We start from the raw sequence: 23,209 nt of genomic DNA on the forward strand, positions 1-23,209 counted from the left end.
GTGGGAGATAGATGGAGCTGCAGTATCTGCAATGCAAGCTTTATTCACACACATGCTCGGACATACATGTAGCCGGCGACGGCTGGTAGCCTGCGTGACTGCAGCAAGGTCCCATGGCCCCGGGTGGGACAGCGTGAGCTCTGGGTGCTTGGACAAGAGCTGCCAGACTGCAGGGGCAACTGACAGCTCCAGAGTCCCCATTCTCCTGGCTGCACCAATGTGATCCTCAGCCCAGGAGCAGGCCCGGGAATTCGCCCATGGCAAACCATGGCCAAACGACTCCATCACGCAGCCAAGCGGGTGCTGGGGAGAGCCCACTCTGGGGCAGGAGAGAGACACTCCTCCGCAGCCCTGCTCTAATGCTGGGGTTCCCCCCCCCACACCCCTGGGGCAACGCCTGCACCTCCACCCCAGGGGCAGGACTTCCCCAGTCTCCAAGCTGAAGTTCCCTTTTGCGCCGTTCCATGTCAGGGTCCCCAGAGCAGTCACCAGAGCGTCTATGATCCCCACCCACCACAGTCACAATCGGGTCTGGGATCTTTCCCCCCCGCCTCCCCCCAGCAGTCGCAGTCACAGTCACAACTGGGTCTGTGATTTCCCTCCCCCCCTCCCGTCACAATCAGGTCCGGCCGGTCTTGTCCAGCTGAAGCAAGGGACTCATCCAAAACAGGCTGTTTCCAGTCAAGGAAGAGGTGGCACTGCTGTCCTGGGAGAGAAGGCTGGGGCTGCCGCACCCCAAATCCCACATCCATGGAGCAGAGGGACTCCTGGGCATGAGGACGGATGCGGCCCGCCAGCCCTTCGCCAGAATTGCTCCCTACAAGTCACTCCCCCGACCCAGCAGAAGGGGGGCAGCGGGTGCTAGAGCTCCTTGCTGAATTCCTGCAGGATGGTGTAGCCCAGCCAGCTGCGCCCACCAGTGGGGCGATAGCCGCTGCTCTCAAAGAGGCTGATGGCAGCCTTGGTGACCACGGCGGTGTAGAGCACCACACGCTCATAGCCCTGCGCCCGGGCCTGGGCCTCCAGGAAGGCCACCAGGCAGCGCCCCACGCCGGAGCGCCGGTACCAGCGGCTGACGGCCAAACGCCTCAGCTCAGCCGTGCGGGTCACCCCCTGCGGGCAGGGCTGCAGCGCCACGCAGCCGCACACATCGTCGCCGTCGTACACCGCCACCCAGAGCCCACGCTGCCCCGAGCGGTAGTACGCGCCCAGGCAGCCAAGGTCCGGCGAGCGCCGCAGCAGCAGCTTGAGGGCCAGGATGGTGAGGAGCACGGGCCCCAGCAGCGCCGCTACAAAGGAGTTGAGCAGGAAGCGGAGGCCACTGCTCACCACGGCCAGGAGCAGCAGCGCCAGGGGCCGCGTCAGGACATACAGGATCAGCCGGTTCTCCGTGTCCTTGAACCCATCCTGGGGAGGAAAGGGATGTCAGCAGGGCCTGGCACAAGGACAGCAGAGCCAGGACAAGCGGGGAGGTGGCGGGGGGGGGGGGGGAGGGAGTGCAGCACAGGGTCAGGCTGTGATGTCGGGTTCGCCACGGGCAGCAGCTTTCCCTGAGGGATGTGACCCCACCTGAAAGGGCACCACAGCCACAGGGTGGGACACGGGACCTCAATCCCATACATTCTCACAGGTACTGCACATAGAGCACAAAGGCCAGGGGTAGAGGGAAAGGAGCAGCCGGCAGGACTCCTGGGTTCTGTACTTCTAGCTCTGTACCTTGGAGACCAGCAGGGTCTAGTGCTCACAGCAGGAAATGGCAGGTCTTGCGCTGACCCTGTGTGACTTCAAGGGTCGATTGCCTCAGCTCTCTGCGGCTCAGTTTCCTCCATGAATAATGGTATTCACACTGACCTGCTACATCAGGCTAGGGGCAGGGGGACATGCAGGATCATTCACTAGCTTTGAGATCCCCACAGGGCAGGTGCTAAAGGCAGGCAGAGGGTTAGAGCTTGGACGGACGGACGGACAGACAGACAGCTCCAAGGCCGGACAGACAGGCACTGACTGGCCCCTCCCCAGACCTTTAGCAGTTCCAGAACCATCTGCTCCTCATCTTCCTGCATCTCACGGATAGCGAGCTGGCTAGGGTCCAGCATGGGCATCACGTCTGGCGGGAGTGACAGCACCTGCAAGGCAGGAGACAAGGCTGAGTGCTGGCGTCTTCTCTTTCCCCTCGCAGGCCTGGTGAGACTCTGAATGGCTCACTCGCCCAGCATTGAGAGCAGGCCCTGCTGAGCCAGTTCTGCCCCCAGGCCAGTGCCACCCATCACTGCACTAGAGTCATTTAGCGACTGCAGCACAGAGAAGAGCTGGGCAGGCCCAGCAGGCTGAATCCACAGGGTATTCCCAGGCAGGAGCAGAGAGAGCGCCCCCTAGAGGGGAAAGGCCCCATGGCCCATTCCCCACCCCCGAGCCAGCCATTCTCCGCCCTGGGGCCAGGTGGGAGCCAGCGCCCCCTAGAGGGGAAAAGCCCTATGGTCCATTCCCCACACCCCAAGCCAGCCATTTCCTGCCCTGGGGCCAGGTGGGAGCCAGCTCCCCCTAGAGGAGAAAGGCCCCATGGCCCATTCCCCATCCCCTGAGCCAGCCATTCCCCGCCCTGGGGCTGGGTGGGAGCCAGCGCCCCCTAGAGGGGGAAGGGCCCCGTGCCCCATTCCCCACCCCCCGAGCCAGCCAGTCCCCGCCCTGGGGCCGGGTGGGAGCCAGCGCCCCCTAGAGGGGAAAGGCCCCATGGCCCATTCCCCATCCCCTGAGCCAGCCAGTCCCCGCCCTGGGGCTGGGTGGGAGCCAGCGCCCCCTAGAGGGGGAAGGGCCCCGTGCCCCATTCCCCACCCCCCGAGCCAGCCAGTCCCCGCCCTGGGGCTGGGTGGGAGCCAGCGCCCCCTAGAGGGGGAAGGGCCCCATGGCTCAGGTGGCAGAGGGGCCAGAGACAAGGTGAGGCAGAAGCAGCTCTCACCACTGATGTGACCTTTGCTCTCCTGCTGCTCCCCTGCCAGAGGTAGAGTAGCCCCCAAACAGTGAGCGCTCCCCCCACCCCAGTGCCCTAGAGATAATGGATATGCCCCTCCCCCCATTAAAGGGAATGGGACTGCCCATCCCTGCAACCACTGCCCTTCCCCCAATTAAAGGAATGGGACTGCCCGCCCCTCCAACCCTCCTCCCCCCCAAGAACAGAATGGTACAGTCCTCCTCCCAGAGAATGCGGCCCCCGCAGCACAGGCGATGGAGCGCCCCGGCAGCCCACAGTGAACAATGGAACCTCCCACAACCCCCGCCACCCCCAACCCCCACGCCGCCGTGGGCAATGGGTCCGCTCCACACTCTCAGAGCCTCTCACCCCAGCCCAGTGCGCAGCCAGCGGCAGCCTCGCTCCTCCTGCACAGTACGCATGCGCCGCAGCTCACTCCTCCGTGTCTTCCCCCACCCGCCCTGGCACTACCTAGCAACCGTTGCTATGGCAACAAGTGCGGCCTACTGGGCCGCATAGGGCCTGCCTCGCAGTGAGGGGTGCGAGGAGGCCGAGGCCGGGTCCTGCAAGAGGACAGTGGGGCGTGTGCAGGGATGGGGACTCCTCCTGGGGCTCTCACCAAATAGGCGCCAATCCCTGGAGGTGGGGGGGCCATGGCCCCCTGACCCATGGCACTGCTATGAGGGCTCTTGCAATGGCCACCCCAGAGCCAGGCTCCTGCCACGCTTGCCTGACCCATGAGTGAGGGGGTGAGCCAAGCCAGACCCATGAGTGAGGGGGCAGGCCGAGCCAGACCCATTGACCCATGAGTGAGGGGGCAGGCCAAGCCAGACCCATGAGTGAGGGGGTGGGCCGAGCCAGACCCATTGACTCATGAGTGAGGGGGTGGGCCGAGCCAGACCCATTGACCCATGAGCGAGGGGGCAAGCCAAGACAGACCCAGTGATCTGGCTGGCAGGCCAAGCGGGACCTGGTGGCTATTGAGCGAGGGGGTGAGCCAAGCTGGACCCAGGGGGACCTGGTGACCAATGAGTGAGAGGGCGAGCCACTCTGGATCCAGTGACCTGGTGTGAGGCTGACCCAGATCTAACAACCAATGAGCGGCAACCCGGACCCAGTGCGTGAGCTGAGCCAGACCCAGTAACCGAGTGAGGGGACAAGCTGAGCCAAACCCAATGACTAATGAGCGAGCTGAGCTGGACCAAGTGAGCCAAGCCAGATCTGGTGACCAGTGAGCAAGGGGACAAGCCGAGCTGGACCCACTGACCCAACAGGCAGGCCCCACCCAACACATATTCAGGAGTCAAATATACAGTGCAGGCTATGGGGGGCAAAGGGGCCCTTGCTGAGCCCCACCCCACTCTCTGCAGTACAGGCCCCCAAGCACCATCCAGGGGCATTGACTGACTGACCAGCACGGATTGCTGCGTTGCTGTGGCAAAGCCCCGCAGCCCCCAGCACAAGAATTATCTGATGAACACTCCTCAGGCCCGGCAGGTCCCTGGGCCCCTCTCCCCCAGCTGCTCCAGCACAGGGACCCATCTCTGTGTCTGAGCACATACCGGTGGAGGTGAGGCTGCGTCCCCAGCACTGAACAAACCAAACAGAGGCGCTTTTGAAGCAGTCATTTATTTGCCTTCTAGACTGAAGGAGCCACACCCCCTGGGACAGCGCCAGGCGCCATCATACACGGTGGGCTCTGGAAGAGACTGGGGGTGCTCTGCCTACAGAGGAGGCCAGGGCTTCAGGAAGCAGGTATTACCTGGTTGCCAGGACAGGGGTACAGGAGGTGGCAGTTACTCTCATGCCAGTCTTCTGCCTGCCAGAGCCATGGGAACCCCTCACCCCTGTGGAGTGGCAAGTGCCAGCTGCTCCCCTCACCTGGTGATTGCAGAGCTCCCGACTTTTATTCATGCACTCAGCCTCCCAGCCCTGAGTGCTGGTCCCAACCCACAGCAGTGAAAACGCCACAGCCAGGAAGGGACTTGCTCAGGGTCACCCAGCCCCCTAGAGAACCCCGGCGTCCTAGTTCCCAAACCATTCCCCCTCCTGCCCTCCCCACATACACTTAAACCACTAGACCCCACTCCCCTCCCAGAGCCAGGGACGGAACCCAGGAATCCTGGCTCCCAGGCCTGTGCTTTAACTAGCAGACAGGAGTATCTGTCACTGTCCTTAGGCCTGACATGGGGGAGTGTCAGGAAATGGCAATGGATGAGGGCCCTGCTCAGCTCACTACGCTGACCCTGCCAAGGGGTGGGCAAAGGGCTCCTTTTGTGCCAGGCCCTGCCCTTCCTAGATCACAGCGCTGCTGGGCAATCCTGTCCCAGCACAGCTGATGCCAGTGTGGCTCTGACTGCGGCACAGACACCAACCCTGCACCCCAGGAGGCTGCAGCCAGGATAGCGAGGGCGAAGCAGAGTTAGGCTGCTTGCACGAGTCCCACAGCTTGCTGCCCATGATGGTCGTCATGTGGGGGCATCCTGCTGTCTCTAGGCTGCACGGGCAGGAAAATGGGGGTGGGGGACGCCCACTGGGAGCAAGAGCTCTGGCAGATTCTGTGATGCCAACCCAAGCTGCACACCCTCCGGCTGGCGTCTGTGGCCAGCGGCTCAGAAGGTGTGAACCAGCTGCACGCTGGGCACCGTTTGCACGATCTGGATGGAGGACAGTTCCTGTGGGGGTGGCACTGGGCTTGGCAGCAGCTGTACCATCTGGGTGCTGGTGGTGGAGGGCTGCCCACCCGGTGCCACCCCCCGCACCATGCCACTGCCAGAGCCCACATTCTCCAGCACTTGCAGGGTTTGCTCACCGGGCGCGCTGCGAATGATGAAGAGCTTCTGCCCTGAGGATGGTGCCAGGCCCCCCACCCCACTGTCTGGGGGCAGTTCCTGCAGGTTCTCCACCTCCTGCACGCAGAGTCGGGTCTGCTCACCGTCAGCGCCACGCAGCACCAGCACGCTCTGCACCCCCTCCTCTGTCTGAAGTGTCTCCAGGTGCACACCTACCTCGCCACCCGACCCCAGCAGCTCCTCCCCTGGCCCGCTCTGCACCACCAGCAGGTCCTGGCTCTCCTGCAGGCCAGACACCTCTGGCCCGGAACCCACCGTGCCCGGAAGTGCTGAGGAGCAAGGCAGGGGCTGTTCCTCACCCCCTGTTGGGGGAGGCTGTGCCAGGGTTTGCAGCTGCATGCTGCCCAGTTCCGGGGGCTGAGGCAGAGCCTGCATGCTGGATGCCTCAGCAGGGGGTGGTGGCAGGGCCTGCAGCTGGATGCTGGCCACCTCCTGAGGCTGAGCCTGGATCCGGACACCAGACACCTCTGCAGGGGGCGGCTCAGCCACGTTCTGCAGCACGATGATGTTCTGCCCAGCCGGGAGGACCGGTGCCCGCTGTGTGCCTGGCAGCGCCTGGATCTGCACACTGGGCAACGCCGGCCCACCTCCCGGCACCAGGATAATGTTCTGGGGGTTGCCAGGTGCTGCCGGCTTCCTACCCTTGCTCTGCTGGCGCGGGGCAGGGTTGCTTGGGGCCACAGAGCTGCTGGGCACCAGTGTGAAATTGGGGGTGTTCTGGAGGATGGGCACTTTCTGCTGCGTGGGCACCAGCTGTGGGCTGGGCAGAAGCAGCAGCTTCTGGGGGCTCTGCTGGACACTGGGGATGAGCTGCAGCCCCTGAGCCGTCTGCACCAGCAGGAAGGTCTGCGAGTTGGGGGCACTGGGGGCGGTGCCCACCTCCAGGTTGAGGGTGGCCTGCAGGTTGGGCACAATGTGCACCTCCTGGGTGGCAGGTGGGGCAGGAAGGCCTGGGGCCGGGCCCTCCCCCTTGGCCTCGGTGGCATGGGTGCGCAGGTGGCGCTGCAGGTAGGAGGCCATGACGAAGCCCTTGGCACAGATGGAGCACTTGAAGGGGCGCTCACTGGAGTGCGTGCGCTGGTGGAGCTGCAAGTTAGAGGAGTGGGTGAAGCTCTTGCCACACTCCTGGCAGCTGTAAGGGCGCTCGCCTGTGTGGGTGCGCTGGTGCTGCCGCAGATTGGAGGTCTGGGTGAAGGCCTTGCCGCACACCAGACAGGCAAAGGGGCGCTCACCTGTGTGCAGCTGGCGGTGCCGCCGCAGGCACGAGGTGTTCTTGAAAGCCTTGCCGCAGTCGGCACAGCCATAGGGGCGCTCGCCTGTGTGCAGGCGCAAGTGGTACTGGTAATGCGACGACCACTTGAAGGTGAGGCCACACTCGGCACACTTGAAGGCGCGCAGGCCGGTGTGCACACGCTGGTGGATGGACAGCAGTGAGGAGCGCTTGAAGGCCTTGCCACACTCCGAGCACTTATAGGGGCGCTCGCCGGTATGGTCACGCAGGTGGTAGCGCAGCCCCGATGAGCCTTTGAAGGCCTTGCCGCACTCGGTGCACTTGTAGGGGCGCTCAGCCACCTCTGGAGGCACGGGGGGCGGGACCGGCTCAGCTGCGGTCTGGGGACAGGTGACCTCGGCCTCAGCCTGGATGAGCTGCTGCTCCGCCGGGTGGCTGCGCTGGTGCCCAAGCAGACTGGAGAGTTGCACAAATGTCTTCTCGCAGATGGAGCACTTGTAGGGGCGCTCGCCCACGTGGCTGTGCTGGTGGCGTGCCAGGCCCGAGCCATTCTTGAAGGCCTTGCCACAGGTAGCACAGGAGTAGAGTGGCGGGATGGGCAGCTCAGCGGGCGCAGCGGGAGTCAGGTGGCTCTGCTGGTGACCCAGCAGCAGCTCCTCGCTGGGGAAGGTCAGCTCGCATTCCCCACACTTCCACAGCATCTCCACCGTCTCTACTGGCTCGGCCGGAGCCAGGAAGAGCTCGGCCGGCGTGCAGGCCAGCTCCGCCTCGCTGTAGGGTGCCAGTGGCTTGGCCGTGTGTGTCTGCAGGTGTTTCTGCAGGTAGGCGTCCGAGATGAAGGCCTTGCCGCAGGCCTGACACTTGTGGGCCCGGCCCCCGGTGTGGGTGCGCTGGTGCAACAGCAGATTGGAGGAGTGGGTGAAGGTCTTGGGGCACTCGGTGCACTGGTAGGGTCGCTCGCCTGTGTGGATGCGCTGGTGCTGCCGCAGGTTGGTGGACTGGGTGAAGGCCTTCCCACAGGCGGCGCAGACATAGGGGCGCTCACCCGTGTGGATGTTGCGGTGGCGTCGCAAGCTGGATGAGTTCTTGAAGGCCTTCTCACACAACGTGCATTTGTAGGGGCGCTCGCCTGTGTGCTGGCGCACATGGTACTGGTAGTGTGATGACCACTTGAAGGCCATGCCGCACAGAGCACACTTGAAGGCGCGCAGGCCCGTATGCACGCTCTGGTGGATCTGCAGCAGCGACGAGCGTTTGAAGGCCTTGCCGCAGTCAGCACACTTGTAGGGGCGCTCGCCTGTGTGGCTGCGCTGGTGGTAAAGCAGTGCTGACGAACCCTTGAAGGCCTTGGGGCACTCGGAGCACTTGTAGGGGCGCTCACCCGTGTGCGTGCGCTGGTGGTGAATCAGCCGCGATGACCACTTGAACACCTTGCCACACTCCAGACACTCATACTGGTGGTCGCTGGTGCCTGGCTGCGGCATTGGTGCTGGCTGCATCTCCGCCATCTCCAGCTGTTGGGCTCCCACCATCTCACCCAAGCCTGCAGGGAAAGAGGGGGCAGGTCAGCAGAACACCAACAACCGGGTCAGAGCCCGCAGTTACCCACAGCCCACTGTCAGCCAGAGCCCACATCTACCCAGAGCCCACTGCTAGCCAGAGCCCACACCTACCCAGAGCCCACTACCGGCCAGGCCAGAATCTGCAGCTACCCAGAGCCTGTAGCCACCTAGAACCCAGTGTCACCCAGAGCCAGCCAACGCGATGGCACAGTAACTCCAGATCAGTCTTGGGGGAACTGAGATCAGAATCCTGATCCCCCAGCAGTCAGGGGGTGACTCCGGCTTTATTCTGGAATACAAAAGGGGGATTTGTCTTCTAATTATGAACCTCATGGTTCACATTAACCCCTTGGTTGCTGGGACTCTCTGCAGCATTCGTTCAAAGCAGGGTTAGTAAAGGAATCAATCCTGCACCCACTGCTCTGGCTCCCACCTGCTTACCACGCAACTGAGTACAGCCTGCTGTTACCTGAGTGGATGCTGACCCCACTTTGGGAGTACCAGCCAGGATGTGTCCTGCTGGTGCGTTGGTGACAGCCTAGCTCCCTGGGAGCACAGCCTTGAAATGCGGCTGTGTCTGGTCTGGCACGTGGTGGCTGTTAACAAATCCAGCAGTGATTTCTGAGATCCAAACAGGATTTTGGCTGGAAACTTGCTAGATGTCACAAAGCCGAACCATATCCCCACTCGTCCCTGTCACTGGGCCTGACACGTCCTGCCCTGACTCATGCTCGCTGCTCTGTCATGCTGTTAATGAGATTCAAAGGCCCCAAAAGACCATTGTGATCATCTAGTCTGACCTCCTGCATAGCACAGGACAGAGACCTGTCCCAAAATAATACCTAGAGCAGAGCTTTTAAAGAAATATCAAATCTGGATTTAAAAATTGTCAGCAATGGAGAATGCATCACAACCCTTGGTAAATTGTTCTAAGGGTTAATTAATTTCATTGTTATAAATTTACACCATATTTCCAGTCTGAATTTGTGCAGCTTCAACTTCCATTCATTGGCTCATGTTCTACCTTTCACTGCTAGATTGAGAGCCCATTATTAAATATTTGGTTCCCAGGTACTTATAGACTGTAATCAGGTTACCATTTAACCTTCTCTTGTTAAGATAAATAGATTGAGCTCCTTGAGACTATCACTCTGAGACGGCTTTTCTAGCCCTTTAATCATTCTCATGGCTCTTCTCTGACCCCTCTCCAGCTCATCAACATCCTTCTTCAATTGCAGGCACCAGGACTAGACCTAGGATCATAGCAGTGGTTCCACTAGTGCCATATAAAGAAAGAAAATAACCTCTCTGCTTCCACCTGCAATGCTCCAGCTATTCCAGCACAGGGTCCCATTGGCCCCGCTTGCTGCAACAACATGCGGGGAGCTTGTGTGAAGAACTATTTGCCCCCCCCGCCCCCCCGCTCAGTGTTACACAGCGCATGCCCCCCAGATACAGCCCTCTCTAGTTATACAGCCCTCTCTGGGTACAGCCCCCACCCTGTGTTACACAGCCCCCTCCCCACATGATTACAGTCCCCGTGCCACACAGCCCCCCAGGTACAGTTCTCCCCCCCATGAGTACATGTCCTCCCAGCATTACACAGCCCCCCTGGATACTGCCTGCTCCCCACATGAATACAGCCCCCCCCCCGCGTTACACAGCCCCCCTGGGAACAGCCCCCATTACATTTCTCTGGCAGACACCCTCCCCCCACTGTCTGGAGGGCAGTAAATAAGGGGAGAGCTGCCCCTTGGGGACAGGGCCTACAGCACCTCCCCTTTAACGGCCGCCCCGCCTGCCCCTTTAACCACCATGCCGCCCCTGGGCCCCACCGGCAGTGCATCTTTAAGAGCCCTTCGCCCCGCCCCTTGACACAGGCCAGCAGACACAAAATCGGCGTCGCGTGCCTGCCCCTTTAAGAGCGGCCCCGCCCCTTTAAACACAGCGCCCGCCGCCACCCCTCCCTCTAGGCCCCTGCAATCTCACCTGCGGAGGGGAGGGGCTGTTCGCCCGCCTCGCTGCCTCGTGCCCGGGCCCCTTCCCAGCGGGGGGGGCAGCCGCCTGGCGGGGGGGAGCGAGGGGGCGGGGCCGCTCCTGCCTCCCAACGGCCGCCGGCGCGAGACACCCAACCTTTACCGCGCGCACACTAACCACCGGGCCGCGCGCGGGCCCTGCCCCCTCCGCCCGCGCCCATTGGCCGGCTGCCTCCGCGCGGGGCAGGCTGGTAGACGGAGTCCGTTAGACGGCCCGAACGAGGCGGGCGGCCATGTTGGGTGAGGGCAGCTGGGGGCGGGGCTAATCCGAGGCCGGGATGGAGAGAAGCCCCGCCCCGCCTCGCGGTGGAGTGACGTCATCGCCAGATGGGGACGTCACCACGCGGTGAGGTAAGGCCTCCCCGCACCCACAGAGGGATGACGTCAGGGTGTAGGTCGCCAGGGTGACAGCCAGTGAGGGGCTGCGCGGGGGCCAGGCGGAGCATCATTGGACTCGCCCCCCAATGACCCCATGTGGTGACCCCTGACCCTGCGGTGACCCCACTGGCTCGGCCCTGAGGCGCTTCAGTTCCTGCCCCCACTTGGGCCAGGCGGGTGGGTCCCACCAGCCGCCGTCTGTGGGCGCCGGGCAGCTCCGTCCCCCCGGCGCGGGAGGCTCAGCAGTGTCGCCCCTCGGGCAGCCCGGGCCCATCCCCACTGGAGCCTGCTGCCCCCGCGGGCCGAGCCCCCAGCAGGCGGGTGGGAGACTCCCCGAGGCGGGGCAGTGATGGCGGCGGCGCCAAGGGCCCTGCAGCTGGGGACGGGGTGTCCGGGCCCGACGTTGGGTCACGTCGCTACTGCCTGGGCTCCAGGTGCAGTTCGCCCAGCCCCCGAGGGCGGCAGGGCCTGGATAGGCTGCGTCTCGTACACCAGTCTGTGCTTCACCTGGAGAGAACCCAGGAGTCCTGGCTCCCAGCCCCTCCCCAAGGGTCCTGTCCCTTAGATGACATACCGCTGCCCACATCAGGCGCTAGGCAGTTGGGGTACTGCCCCCGCAGGGTGTGACCGTCTTGAACCAGTTGTGACCCACATGACCAGGTGAGCCATAGACTCCCAGGATTGAACTGACCCCTCCCCTCCCTCAGGCCTTGCATTGCCCCCTTGCTGCTCCAGCTCCTTGTCCACACACGTGTCAGCTCACCAAGGCCTGTCCCCCCAGCTCCTCCACGCCTAGGGGCTCCCCACTGTCTGCCTTGGGACCTTCATCACACGTGTGGCACCAGGGATCCTAGTTCGGTTGGACAGGCACCTCAGCCCATATGCTGCTGCGATCCCCACCGGCAATGGTGGGGGTTCTCCTGAGGAACCACAGCCTGTCAACCTCCCCAACACTCCAGTGCCCAGGGGACAGATCTTGCACCCCCTGTCCCTCGATGACAGAGCCCCAGTACCAGCTGGGCAGGGGATAGGGCACACAGCAAGCAGTTCCCCCTCCAACCTGCAGGGGGCAATGGGATGCAGTAATGCACGCATACCAAGGCCCACCGCACACTGAGCCACATACACACACAGACCCACACACACACCCCAACCCCTCCACAGCCAGCTGTGTGCACACACAGTTCTACACACACGGAGCTATGCACACTTACACACAGCCCCCCAGTCAGCTACACACAACTACACACACACACACACACACACACACACACACACACACACACACAACTACTCACACATAATCACAGAGCTCAGCTATGCACATGTACACACAGCTGTGTACACACACACACACAGCTTTGTGCACACACACAGCTCGACACTCACACGCTACTGTCACATATACACTGGCAAGGTGTCCTGCAGTGGCTCAGGCGCATGAGTACCAATCTCAGGGCAGACTGTTAAGAAGCAGGGCACACGCCCCAAACTGGCTGTGATTTCTATACTTACATTTCACAAGCCAAGTATCCAGTGGGAACTCCTCAAGCACTATATAGCCTGACCATGGAGTCACAGACAGTTCCCTTGGGTTCTTGAAGCTGTCTTGCCGCCCAGATGATTTTACCTCTGTGATAGATGGGCTCTGTGATTGATGGGCCCTGCCGCCACTCCACCCCTTTCCCCTTCCCCCAAACCCCCACCCTGCCTCTTTCTGTCTTCAGCCCCCAAGCAACACCGGGAGCCTGCGGGGCAGGGCAGAGCGGGCTGGGGCCGGGTCACTCGCTGCTGCCGGCCCCAGGCCCTCCCACTAACTCCCCAGGCCATCATGGACCTCACGTCCCCCTGAAGCGCGGGGCCCCCCAAAGCATGGGGCCTGGGGCGGTTGCCCCGGTCTGTCCTATGGACGGGACGGCTCTGCTTGCACCCGTTCTGGGCACCACCAAAAATTACACAAACCTGGCGCCCATGTACCCCAGATCAATTGCACCTTATCTCTCACACCAAAAACAATGCTTGTAGCCAGTCCTGTTATAAACTAAAGATGTATTTTATAGGAAAAGGAAATGAGAGTTATTTACAAGGTTAAAGCAGGTACACAAATGAGTTTCAGTCTCAAGTTTCAAAAAGTAATAGATGCTTCTATGACAAGCAAACTCTGTGTGTCCTTCAGGGCTAACCCATGCTAAGCACTGGGGATCTTTTACTTGTGCTTAATGACCCTTGCCCTTCAAGCAATGTCTACACAGCAGTTAGGCACCTGGGGCTGGCCCATGCCAGCAGACTTGGACTGTGGGGCCGTTTCATTGCTGTGTAGACTTCCTGGCTCAGGCGGGAGCCCGAGTTCTGGGACCTTCTCACCTCACAGAGTCCAAGAACCCGGACTCCAGTCCGAGCCCAGAAGTCTACACAGCAATGAAACAGCCCCACAGCCTAAGCCCCTAGAGCCAAGTCAGCTGGCACGGGCCAGCCACGAGTGTGTAGTTGTTGTGTACAAACACTCCCTGACTTACGCAAGTGTTCCGTTCCGGAATGCCTTGCGTAACTCGGGGAGCGTCTGTACACATACTCTCAGAGTCCAAGCAGACTTGTAAGGGTTTTTATTCCTTCCCTCCTGCTTTGAGCTGCAAATTCAGTTGATGGAAGGAATTCGCTTGCCATCTCCTCTTTGCGAGGTGGGGGAGCAAACAACAAAGTCTTTTGTCCTCTGATATTCCACAATAGTTCCTCTGGTGTTGATGGGTCTTCTTGTTGGGCAGGGGATAACACCTCCTGTTGGGAACTAGTATTTCAAACTGGTTAATGCTTCTCTCCTGTCTGGAGATTTATAGTTACAGAGCAAACCCTTAAATATAATTGTTGCCGGCACAGGGGCCCGAGGACAGCAACAGTGGGGTTCGTTGCCCGGAGTGCTTCGCGCCAATAAACATACCGGGGTGGAGAAACAATCAAAGTTTATTTGAGATCTCCAAGTGGTGCAAGGAGACAGGCAAGTCTCAAATCAAGCACACCAGCAAAAACAGTTTCTCTCTTCTTTATACATTTTACAACTAAGCCCCCCCTCTCTCCCCCTCTCTACCACCCCCACTCTACTCCCCCTCCCCTCTCTACCGAAGGCATGTTTATACATTTAAGCAATTAAATCATTCTAGGGCTATAAATCTAGCTTGTTAGTAACTTCTCCCTAAACAGTTATTTGGTTCTGTTTACCCTTAGTTTATTACCCCTTCCACAGCTAGAAACATGCAAACCTCATCATTATTGTTTGTTACCTGGTATGAACAAGGTCGTAATTGCTAACTAGCTGTTTACACATTCCAATTCCTGTCCTTGGCTTTTGAGGTCGATCAGAGTTAAACATGGAAGGACAGAGTTTAAACATGGAAGAACTTTGGCTCAGGCAGGCCTAGTAACCCCAACATAATCTTATAGCGTGGGATACCGCTGTTATAAATGCGATTCATGCACGCGGCAGCTCACAAGCATTTCACAAAGTCTAAGCACTAAACACATTCTTATAACTCTAATACCTATTTTAACAACACTAACACACAGAGGAGCCAGACTGGTTCCAGCGATGGGTTTGTCGGCTTTCAGTCAAGACCTAGGGGCCTTGGCGCGAGTGGACACCTGGTCTGCCAGCGTCACACACAGACGTAGAGCTATGCACACACATACAGAGCTTGGCAGGCCAGCGGCCAGCGTGCTGATCCCTGGAATGGTGATGAGAGATCTCACCCACGCAGCTAAATTTGTTGCATGTGAAGCAACACCCCTCCTCCCCTCCCCCCCACCCCCCGTTACACAACAGCCCTCTGGCTGCCGTCCAGCCACGGCAGGAGTGCACCAAGGGCATGGCTAGGCCCTACGACCAGTGGGCCCATGCTGGAGCTGGTGTGGAGTGGGGTGCAAGGCTCAGCCCCTTCAGGGAGCTGTAATGACACATCAAAAGGACCTTGATTTTGCCTCATCTCATATCCCCATGTGTCATTGCACTAAAGCCAGCGGTGACTGAGGGGAGAGCGTCCTGCCTTGCTCCCTGTGGGGCTGGATTGTCCCTCTGCACTGTGACCCAACTAGGCCCTGCTGCGCTAATGAGCCGTGCAGCCCAGGAGGTAACGAGGATGCATCTGCCCCCTGCTGCACACAGGTGCTGCCCTGGGGAATTGCTGCAGCTGGGGCAGCACTGGGCTGGCTGCTCCCATGGGGCAGGCTGCAAGGGGGGCAGGGGCCAGGATGGTGCGGCAGGGCCCCCGCTACAGAGCTGCCCTGGACCAGCTAGAGCTCCGTCAGCTTCCCTGGGGAGCCAGTACTTGGGGCCATGGACCCAGGCAGCCTAGCGGGCTGGAGCAGGGTAGCTGGGGCACAGATTGCAACCACAGGTGGGATCTGCAGGGGCCTTATGAGGTTAGCAGTATGAACGTGCTCTAGGTCACTGTGGGCGACTCCATGTGGGAGGGACCCTGCCGCTCCCCGAGGAGCTGGAAGCAGTGGGGGAGAGGGGTCACTGCTGTCCCTGCCGGCAACTGGAAACCGCTCTAGAGACATCCCCCGCCCAGGGTGGCTGGCATAGGCTGGCTCAGCCAGGGACCAGAGGCCTAGAGACAAAGAAAAGGCGTCTGCTGTGAAAGGCTGAGTTCAGCCCGAGCAAGGGGCCATCAGACGGACCTGACCTTTGGGCCAAGGGGGGAGCTGCACTGCTGGATTCCTGCCAGAGCCCCGGGCAGGCGGTGGGAAGTTCTGCTCCGAGCAGAGTCCGGGGAGAACTGTCTGTTCTCTGGGAGGCGTTTCTCAGACGTCTGTATTCTGCTGGCTGCTCTCCAGGCACCACTGCCGTTGCTGGGCGAGTGGCAAAGAGGTGCAGCCTAAACCCCTGCTCTGGAGGGAGTGGGACGTGGGACCCTGCCCAGAGAGAGCCCTGAGACCGGAGGGGCTTTTCTGGAGCAGACCATGGAAGGGCGGTCAAAGGTGCAGTTCCCCAGAAATTGTGTTGGAAGTCCCGAGTTGGCAGGGTCTGTGCTCTGCCCTGCCCTTTTGACACGCTCCTGGCTGACAGCCTGTTTTTCTGCTGAGCACTAAGCTGTTTAGAGGCTCAATCCCAACAGGAAGTGACACCCCAGGGAGCGTGTGCAGCGAGGAAGCGCGGCCCATTCAAGACAAGCCGCATTTAATAGTCGCCTGGACTCAGCGTGGGAGAGTCATTATCATAGCCTGGGGAAGCTGCACTGCAGACAGTCACTATGGGAAGGAGCATTTGCCCTCTGGCTCCTCACCCGTCCCCTGGCTCTGCCTCCTTGGGATCCACCTTGGCTCTGTCTCTGTCCCTGTGTGTCCAAGTCCAAGCTCCTCACATCCTGGGTTTCTCTGGCACCTTATAAACAGCCACCGACACCTCCTGCCTCTTCCCCCAGTTGCTGTCCAGCTTCCCCAGCATTGGCTCCAGCTGTGTGTGCTGATTCCAGCCAGGCCTTGTGTCACAGCTCCCCAGGATCAGTGCTACGCCATAGCTTCTAAACAGCCCCAGGAGGAGACACTTCAGCCTGCCAGACCCCCAGGGGGAGCCACAGAGCCTCACCATCTGGGTCTACACTCAAAAGTAAGGTTGACCCAGCTCCGTGGCTCAAGGGTATGAGAAATCCACACCCCTGCTGGGCACAGGTAAGCCGTCCTAACCCCCAGTGCAGACAGCGCTAGGTCCACGGGAGAATTCGTCCATCCACCTAGCTACCACCTCTCGGGGAGAGGGATTGCGCAGAGTCCCCTGCTGCTGTAGTGAGGGGCTACACTGCAGCGGTGAAGACATAGCCTGAGCCTCTGGGCTCCCTCCCTCCTGCGAGCTCTGCCCAGCGAGTGCCGCTGAGCCAGACTCCTGGGAGATCTTGTGCGCACTGCAGGGATTCATGCACCCAGCATAGATTTACAGGGCTACCGAGTGGCATCCAGCCTAGGAAGTCCTTAGCTTAACACAGAGAGCTGAGGTTCAAGCAGAGCCCATTCTGGCCCCTCTGAGCTGTAGGGAATGTGTTCAGGATCTGTGTGTCTCTCTGACTTCCTCAGTCGTTCCCAAGTGAGAGCCCCAAGCTTTCTTCCAGACCCAGAATCCCACACTTAGTCTCAGTCCCAGTCCTCTGTTCTCCAGTTGGGGTCTGTGCCCAGCTTCCCTGCTCCCAGTGTCATTCCAGGACTCATAGAATCATAGAATATCAGGGTTGGAAGGGACCTCAGGAGGTCATCTAGTCCAACCCCCTGCTCAAAGCGGGACCAACACCAATTAAATCATCCCAGCCAAGGGTTTATCAAGCCAGGCCTTGAAAACCTCTAAGGATGGAGATTCCACCACCTCCCTCGGTAACCCATTCCAGTGCTTCACCACCCTCCTAATGAAATAATGTTTCCTAATATCCAACCTAGACCTCCCCCACTGCAACTGGAGACCATTGCTCCTTGTTCTGTCATCTGGTACCACTGAGAACAGCTGCACTCCATCCTCTTTGGAACCCACCTTCAGGTAGTTGAAGGCTGCTATCAAATCCCCTCTCACTCTTCTCTTCTGCAGACTAAATAAGCCCAGTTCCCTCAGCCTCTCCTCATAAGTCATGTGCCCCAGTCCCCTAATCATTTTTGTTACCCTCTGCTGGACTTTCTCCAATTTGTCCACATCCTTTCTGTAGTGGGAGACCCAAAACTGGACGCAATACTCCAGATGTGGCCTCACCAGTGCCGAATAGAGGGTAATAATCACTTCCCTCGATCTGCTGGCAATGCTCCTACTAATACAGCCCAATATGCCTTTAGCCTTCTTGGCAATAAGGGCACACTGTTGACTCATATCAAACCGTGGGGATTACCACCGTAATCCCCAGGTCCTTTTCTGCAGAAGTGCTGCTTAGCCAGTCGGTCCCCAGCCTGTAGCAGTGCATGGGAATCTTCTGTCCTAAGTACAGGACTCTACACTTGTTCTTGTTGAACCTCATCAGATTTCTTTTGGCCCAATCCTCCAATTTGTCTAGGTCACTCTGGACCCTATTCCTACCCTTCATCTTATCTACCTCTCCCTTCAATTTAGTGTCATCTGCGAACTTGCTGAGGGTGCAATCCATCCCATCATCCAGATCATTAATGAAGATGTTGAACAAAACTGGCCTCAGGACCGACCCCTGGGGCACTCCGCTTGATACCGGCTGCCAACTAGACATCGAGCCATTGATCACTACCCGTTGAGCCCGACGATCTAGCCAGCTTTCTATCCACCTTATAGTTCATTCATCCAATCCATACTTCTTTAACTTGCTGGCAAGAATTCTGTGGGAGACCGTATCAAAAGCTTTGCTAAAGTCAGGATATATCACATCCACCACTTTCCCAATATCCACAGAGCCAGTTAACTCATCATAGAAGGCAATCAGGTTGGTCAGGCATGACTTGCCCTTGGTGAATCCATGTTGACTGTTCCTGATCACCTTCCTCTCCTCCAAGTGCTTCAAAATGGATTCCTTGAGTCATTGGAGCTGGCATTGTCTCTCCTGTCCCCTTGCTAATCTGGGTCCATTTCAGCCAATTCCTTAATGACTCAATTCATTGCACCCAAACTGGGAGGTGACACACATACACACCAGTGTCTTTTAGCCTGTCCTGAGAGCAAACTTGGACCGTTTCCTCCCACTGAGTAGCCATGCAAAGAATGGGGGAAACTGAGGCACACAGCTGACTAATAAAAATATTACAAAAAATTCCAAATTCATCGCATCTTGTTAATGTGTCTGGTCCCAACCCAGAGAACGTCCATGACACTCAGCTTGAGCTAGGCCAGCCCACTCCACAAGGAGAAATCAACCCATTCGCAGCCAGTGAGGAGCCATGCACCAGGGGGTGGGGAAACTGAGTCATACATAGTGTTATACAGGAGGTCAGACTAGATGATCACAATGGTTCCATCTGGCCTTGGAATCTGTGATTCTGTGAATAGTTTTCATAAAAATATTGCACACACAAAAAAGGAAAAAAGAAACATTCTTCAAAGGGGACCAGGAAATAGAGCAGGGAGGGAGAAGTGCTGCTGGGAGCCAGGTCTCCTGGATTCCGTCCCTGGTGCTGGGAGGGGAGCGGGGTTTAGTGGGTTAGAGCAGGGGTCTGGGAGCCAGGACTCCTGGATTCCGTCCCTGGTGCTGGGAGGGGAGTGGGGTTTAGTGGGTTAGAGCAGGGGGCTGGGAGCCAGGTCTCCTGGATTCCGTCCCTGGTGCTGGGAGGGGAGTGGGGTTTAGTGGGTTAGAGCAGGGGTCTGGGAGCCAGGACTCCTGGGTTCTGTCCCTGGTGCTGGGAGGGGAGTGGGGTTTAGTGGGTTAGGGCGGGGGTCTGGGAGCCAGGACTCCTGGGTTCTGTTCAGCCGATGGACTCTGTAGCGGCAGGCAGAGCCGTCCCTTTATGGGCCTCAATTTTCCCACCGTGGCTGGGCTGTGGAGCGTAGCTCCTGCAGCTTTCCATCTGCTGTGGCCCCCAGTGTGGGCAGGACGCACTGGGTGGCAGAAGCCCCAGCCCCCTGACTATAACAGGGTTCAAAAAAGAACTAGGATAGGTCCATCAATAGCTATTAGCCAGGGTGGGCAGCGAGAGTGTCCCTAGCCTCTGTTTGCCAGAAGCTGGGAATGGATCACTTGATGATTACCTGTTCTGTTCATTCCCTCTGGGGCACCTGGCTTTGGCCATTGTCAGAAGACAAGATACTGGGCTAGAGGGACCTTTGATCTGACCCAGTATGGCGGTTCTTACGTCCCCTGGACTCAGCCAGCCGTGTGCAGTGGGATTCCATGACATACATGGCTCTGTGCTGCTGGGCGCTGACAAATCCAGGACACGGCCAGTGATTTATGGGCAGTACCAGGGCCAGACCTCCATAGGGCTGAGCAGGGAGGCTGGCTTGCGGCCAGGAGCAGAATTAGAAATGGCTGGCACAGAGCCAGGGGCCAGGGGAGTCACAACTCAGCTGGACACTGCACAGCCAGGGAGCACAGAGTGAGGAAGGGGGAGGTGTGGGCTGACCCCCACAGTGCCCCTCAATCCCAACCTGCAGCCCCTTGGCCCCTGCTAGCCCTGGGCTTCCCCTCAGGCAGCTCTGCCAGTGCCCCTCAATCCCAACCCACAGCCCCTGCTATCCCAGCCCCGGGCTCCCCCTCAAGTTCTCTGACGATGCCCCTCATTTCCGACCCCCAGCACCTGCTGTGGCAGCTCCCCACCGCAGCCCCAGGTCCCTTGGCTGCTCTCTCGCTGTGACGCCTTGAGCCTGCAGATAGTGACGTGTCTCAGCGATAAACAGAAGTGGTTTGGGCCGGGGCTGGCAGGAGAGTCGATCTGCCTGGAGCAGAGCAGGCGCGCGGCACGGGGTGTTGGCTCTGCATCTGGCTTCCCTTTAATCACTGATTCAAGGCGGGGACGGGGGGATTAGCCAGTGTTCCCTGGAGGGACAGTAAATCTAGCCCAGTAAACAGGGATGGGGGTCAACAGCCCTGGGGCGGGTGATGGGGTCCAAGGGGCAGCCCACCCTGCTGGGATGCAGCCAGCCAGGGAGCCCTCAGCCTGTGGGCCCCCTCCCCACATGAACACCACACACCAGGGCATTGGTACCCGCTGCCCAGCAGGGAAGCCCTGGGCCCCACGGGGCAGAGCTGTGGTTACACAGGCAGATCCAGTGCCATCACATCTGTGCCACAGGAGAGGGAGGATATAAGGTCCTGAACTGTGCCCCTGTGCCCAGGGCTCTGGGAATTTGAGATGCCCAAACCCCCACCGCCAGAGCCTTCTCATCGCCTCCACGGGGAGGGGGAAGGGGGGCACTGCCCCTTTTGTGGGACCCTGGACATCCCTGTTACCCAGAGAGAGGCGTGTTGCTTGCTGAGCCCTGGCCCGATGCGGTCTGGTGGCAGGGAGTTCCCCAGTCAGTGGGTGTTGTCTGAAATCAGCTTCCCCGGGAGCAGCCTGAAACGCATGGCTCTGTTTTACTGCTCACCCTGGCTCTGTATCGTCACTTGCCCACAGAGCCATGCGCCAAACAGCACCGCCCATAGAGCTGCCCAGGGACCTGTCTCTGAGCAGGGACATTTAGTGCAGACACAGGGAGGGGTCTAAGGAGGTCAAATGACATGCCCCCTCCTCCCCCCAGGTGGATGACTCTGTATCAGCCCCAGAGACCCACAGCTTCAGCAGCTAGGCCATGGCCAGCCTTTCCCACAGCAGCTGCAAGACATTCTGGGAATGGCCTCTTGTGCATCATTCCCAGGGGGCTTAAAGCATAATGGTAACACAACATTATTTAAATGTGGCCCAAAGAGCCTCCCACCAGGCATCCTCAGAAGCGCCTGGGCTCTCGCCCTCCAGCACTGACCGCGAGCTGCAGGACTGACTGCGCTAGCTGGCAGCAGCAGGAGACTGTTATCCAGGCTGGGTGAGGATGGGCCATGAGGGGCAGGTACTCGGGGTGCTCAGGGCTCTCCCCCTCATTAGGGGCTCTCCCAGGGCACTGTCTGTTGCTGCTGCCGCTGCTTCAAGCGTGTTGGCGTGAGCCCGGCTCTTCACCGTGTTCATGGCCAGTGATTAGTTCGGCTGCTGCCCCCTTTCCTCTGCGCTGGCGAAAGACGGGAACTGGTGAATTTTTAACATGTATTTTGGCCAAGCCCAGTGGATTTTCACTGGCAACAAAAAGGCACTGCTGGAGCCAGGGGCTTTCTGTGCCAGATAGCAAAGGCCTGCAGCAAACGATGGGGGTGGGGGGCGGCAAGAAAGGAATCCTGCTGGTGCTTAGTTGGGGGTGCCAGCTCCCTGATCCCTCCAGCCTGGCAGCCACTTGGCCAGCCCACCCTTTGCCTCATGGGTGAGCAACAGCTGGGCCTGAGCCCCTCAGAAAACCTCCCGCTGTGGGGTGCTGCCCCCTCTCCATTGCACACGCCCCGTAATGCTGGGGCTGCGGCCCCCATGGGACCGGGGCACACACCAGCGTGTCCAGTTCTGCTGCAGCCCCTTGCACAACAACCCCACCCTGAGCTCTGGTTCCAGAGAGCACACGGGGACGTTTAGTCCTAGAGAGGCCGGTGAGGAAGGACAGTGGCAACAGACGGGTTCCATATAAAACAAAAGCAACACGCTGTCTGGAGCCTGCCCGAAACCCACCTGCCCAGGCTAATCTGGGTACAGGAGGCGCCTCTCACCCGGACTTCTGCAGCGTTTTCAGCCAAGGTAGGCAGAGCTCCTGAGTGTGCCCGCTTCTGCCCAGGTGCAGGACAAAGCGGGGTCTTTCTGCCGTCTATTTATAGCCCCAAAGTTCATCCGCTGTCCTCCGAGTCCGGATAGCCCCCTTCGCTTATTGCCAGGCATGTTGCTGTCCTGTTGATTTCACCAGTGCACAGACTGGGTGCTGGGTTCCCCTCCCCCCTGCCCACAGACTGGGTGCTGAGTCGTCCTTCCCCCCTCCCCCCCCCGCGCACAGACTGGGTGCTGGTTCCCCCCTGAGCATGTGCTAAGTGCTGGATTCCCCCTGCAAAGAGACTGGATGCTGGGTTCCCCCCCCCCCCCATGCATAGATTGGACGCCCCTCAATCCCAACCTGCAGCCTCCAGCTGCCCCAGCTCTGGGGTCCCCACCATGTCTTGGACCCATTTGCAGTACGGAAGCTGCAGGGGGAGCCCCCCTGCCCCTGTTATATTTAGTGGCTGCGTGCGGCCGCGTGCCTTGGCTACTTGTTGACAGTTTCCAATTACAGCTGCGCCCGGAGATTCGTGTCTTGAGGCCTTTGGCATCTGGGGTCAGCCATAGGCCGCATGCCGGAAACACAGCCAGGACGGAGGGTGCAAAGCCAGCCCTGCTCCTGTACAGGATGTGCACCATGGGGCTCACCCCGAGGCCCCACAGCCTCCACCGCAGGGGCTGACCCCACTGCCCATGCAGCCGCACCACGGGGAGTCTCAGGCCCTACCCAGTCTCACCCCATGCACCTCCATTGCAAGGTGCTTAGTCCCTGCCATCCTGCCCCATACGGCCCTGGGTCTCAGTCCTGCCTGCCTGCCCCATACGGCCCCGGGTCTCAGCCCCTGCCCTCCTGCCCACTACAACCCCGGGTCTCAGCCCCTGCCCACGTGCCCACTACAGCCCTGGGTCTCAGTCCCTGCCCTCCTGCCCCATACGGCCCCGGGTCT

The 23,209-nt window shown here is 59.8% G+C and overlaps 2 protein-coding genes and 1 long non-coding RNA gene across 6 annotated transcripts; 1 reads left to right on the forward strand and 2 right to left on the reverse strand.

Moving 5' to 3' along the window:
- Positions 1–23: 23 nt before the first annotated feature.
- On the reverse strand, positions 24–3,448 carry NAT14 (N-acetyltransferase 14 (putative)). 2 transcript variants are annotated; one of them, XM_005280753.4, is made up of 3 exons: positions 3,338–3,448; positions 2,022–2,126; positions 24–1,407 (listed from the first exon to the last, which is right to left on the reverse strand). In XM_005280753.4, exons 2-3 carry the CDS (start codon positions 2,100–2,102, stop codon positions 862–864), a joined length of 627 nt encoding a protein of 208 aa, XP_005280810.1. In that variant the 5' UTR covers positions 2,103–2,126; positions 3,338–3,448; the 3' UTR covers positions 24–861. The 2 variants fall into 2 exon arrangements, with proteins under 2 accessions (XP_005280810.1, XP_023967962.1); XM_024112194.3 differs by lacking the exon at positions 3,338–3,448 and adding an exon at positions 2,957–3,069.
- A 1,133-nt stretch (positions 3,449–4,581) lies between these two features.
- Positions 4,582–10,739, reverse strand: ZNF628 (zinc finger protein 628). Of its 2 annotated transcripts, XM_065570751.1 has the most exons (3): positions 10,603–10,739; positions 9,083–9,360; positions 4,582–8,594 (listed from the first exon to the last, which is right to left on the reverse strand). In XM_065570751.1, the coding sequence occupies exon 3, from the start codon at positions 8,581–8,583 to the stop codon at positions 5,581–5,583; it is 3,003 nt and encodes a 1,000-aa protein (XP_065426823.1). In that variant the 5' UTR covers positions 8,584–8,594; positions 9,083–9,360; positions 10,603–10,739; the 3' UTR covers positions 4,582–5,580. The 2 variants fall into 2 exon arrangements, with proteins under 2 accessions (XP_065426823.1, XP_005280812.1); XM_005280755.5 differs by lacking the exon at positions 9,083–9,360 and having other exon boundaries at positions 10,603–10,738.
- A 124-nt stretch (positions 10,740–10,863) lies between these two features.
- Positions 10,864–21,882, forward strand: LOC122173187 (uncharacterized). 2 transcript variants are annotated; one of them, XR_006173681.2, is made up of 4 exons: positions 10,864–11,000; positions 16,442–16,688; positions 17,442–17,538; positions 18,097–21,873. It is a non-coding gene; the product is annotated as an uncharacterized LOC122173187 (long non-coding RNA). The 2 variants fall into 2 exon arrangements; XR_010593366.1 differs by having other exon boundaries at positions 10,865–11,000; positions 13,902–16,688; positions 18,097–21,882.
- Positions 21,883–23,209: the final 1,327 nt, after the last annotated feature.

Source organism: Chrysemys picta, chromosome 17 (assembly GCF_011386835.1).
Source record: "Chrysemys picta bellii isolate R12L10 chromosome 17, ASM1138683v2, whole genome shotgun sequence".
In the NCBI taxonomy this organism is placed as follows: Eukaryota; Metazoa; Chordata; order Testudines; family Emydidae; genus Chrysemys; species Chrysemys picta.

What these genes read in the sequence shown, in the direction of transcription:
- ZNF628 (XM_065570751.1), bottom strand. Translation starts at nt 8,583, where the DNA reads ATGGTGGGAGCCCAACAGCTGGAGATGGCGGAGATGCAGCCAGCACCA.
- NAT14 (XM_005280753.4), bottom strand. Translation starts at nt 2,102, where the DNA reads ATGCCCATGCTGGACCCTAGCCAGCTCGCTATCCGTGAGATGCAGGAA. An exon ending in TGGTTCTGGAACTGCTAAAG is followed by an intron (nt 1,408 to 2,021) that starts GTCTGGGGAGGG and finishes TTTCCTCCCCAG; the next exon opens with GATGGGTTCAAGGACACGGA.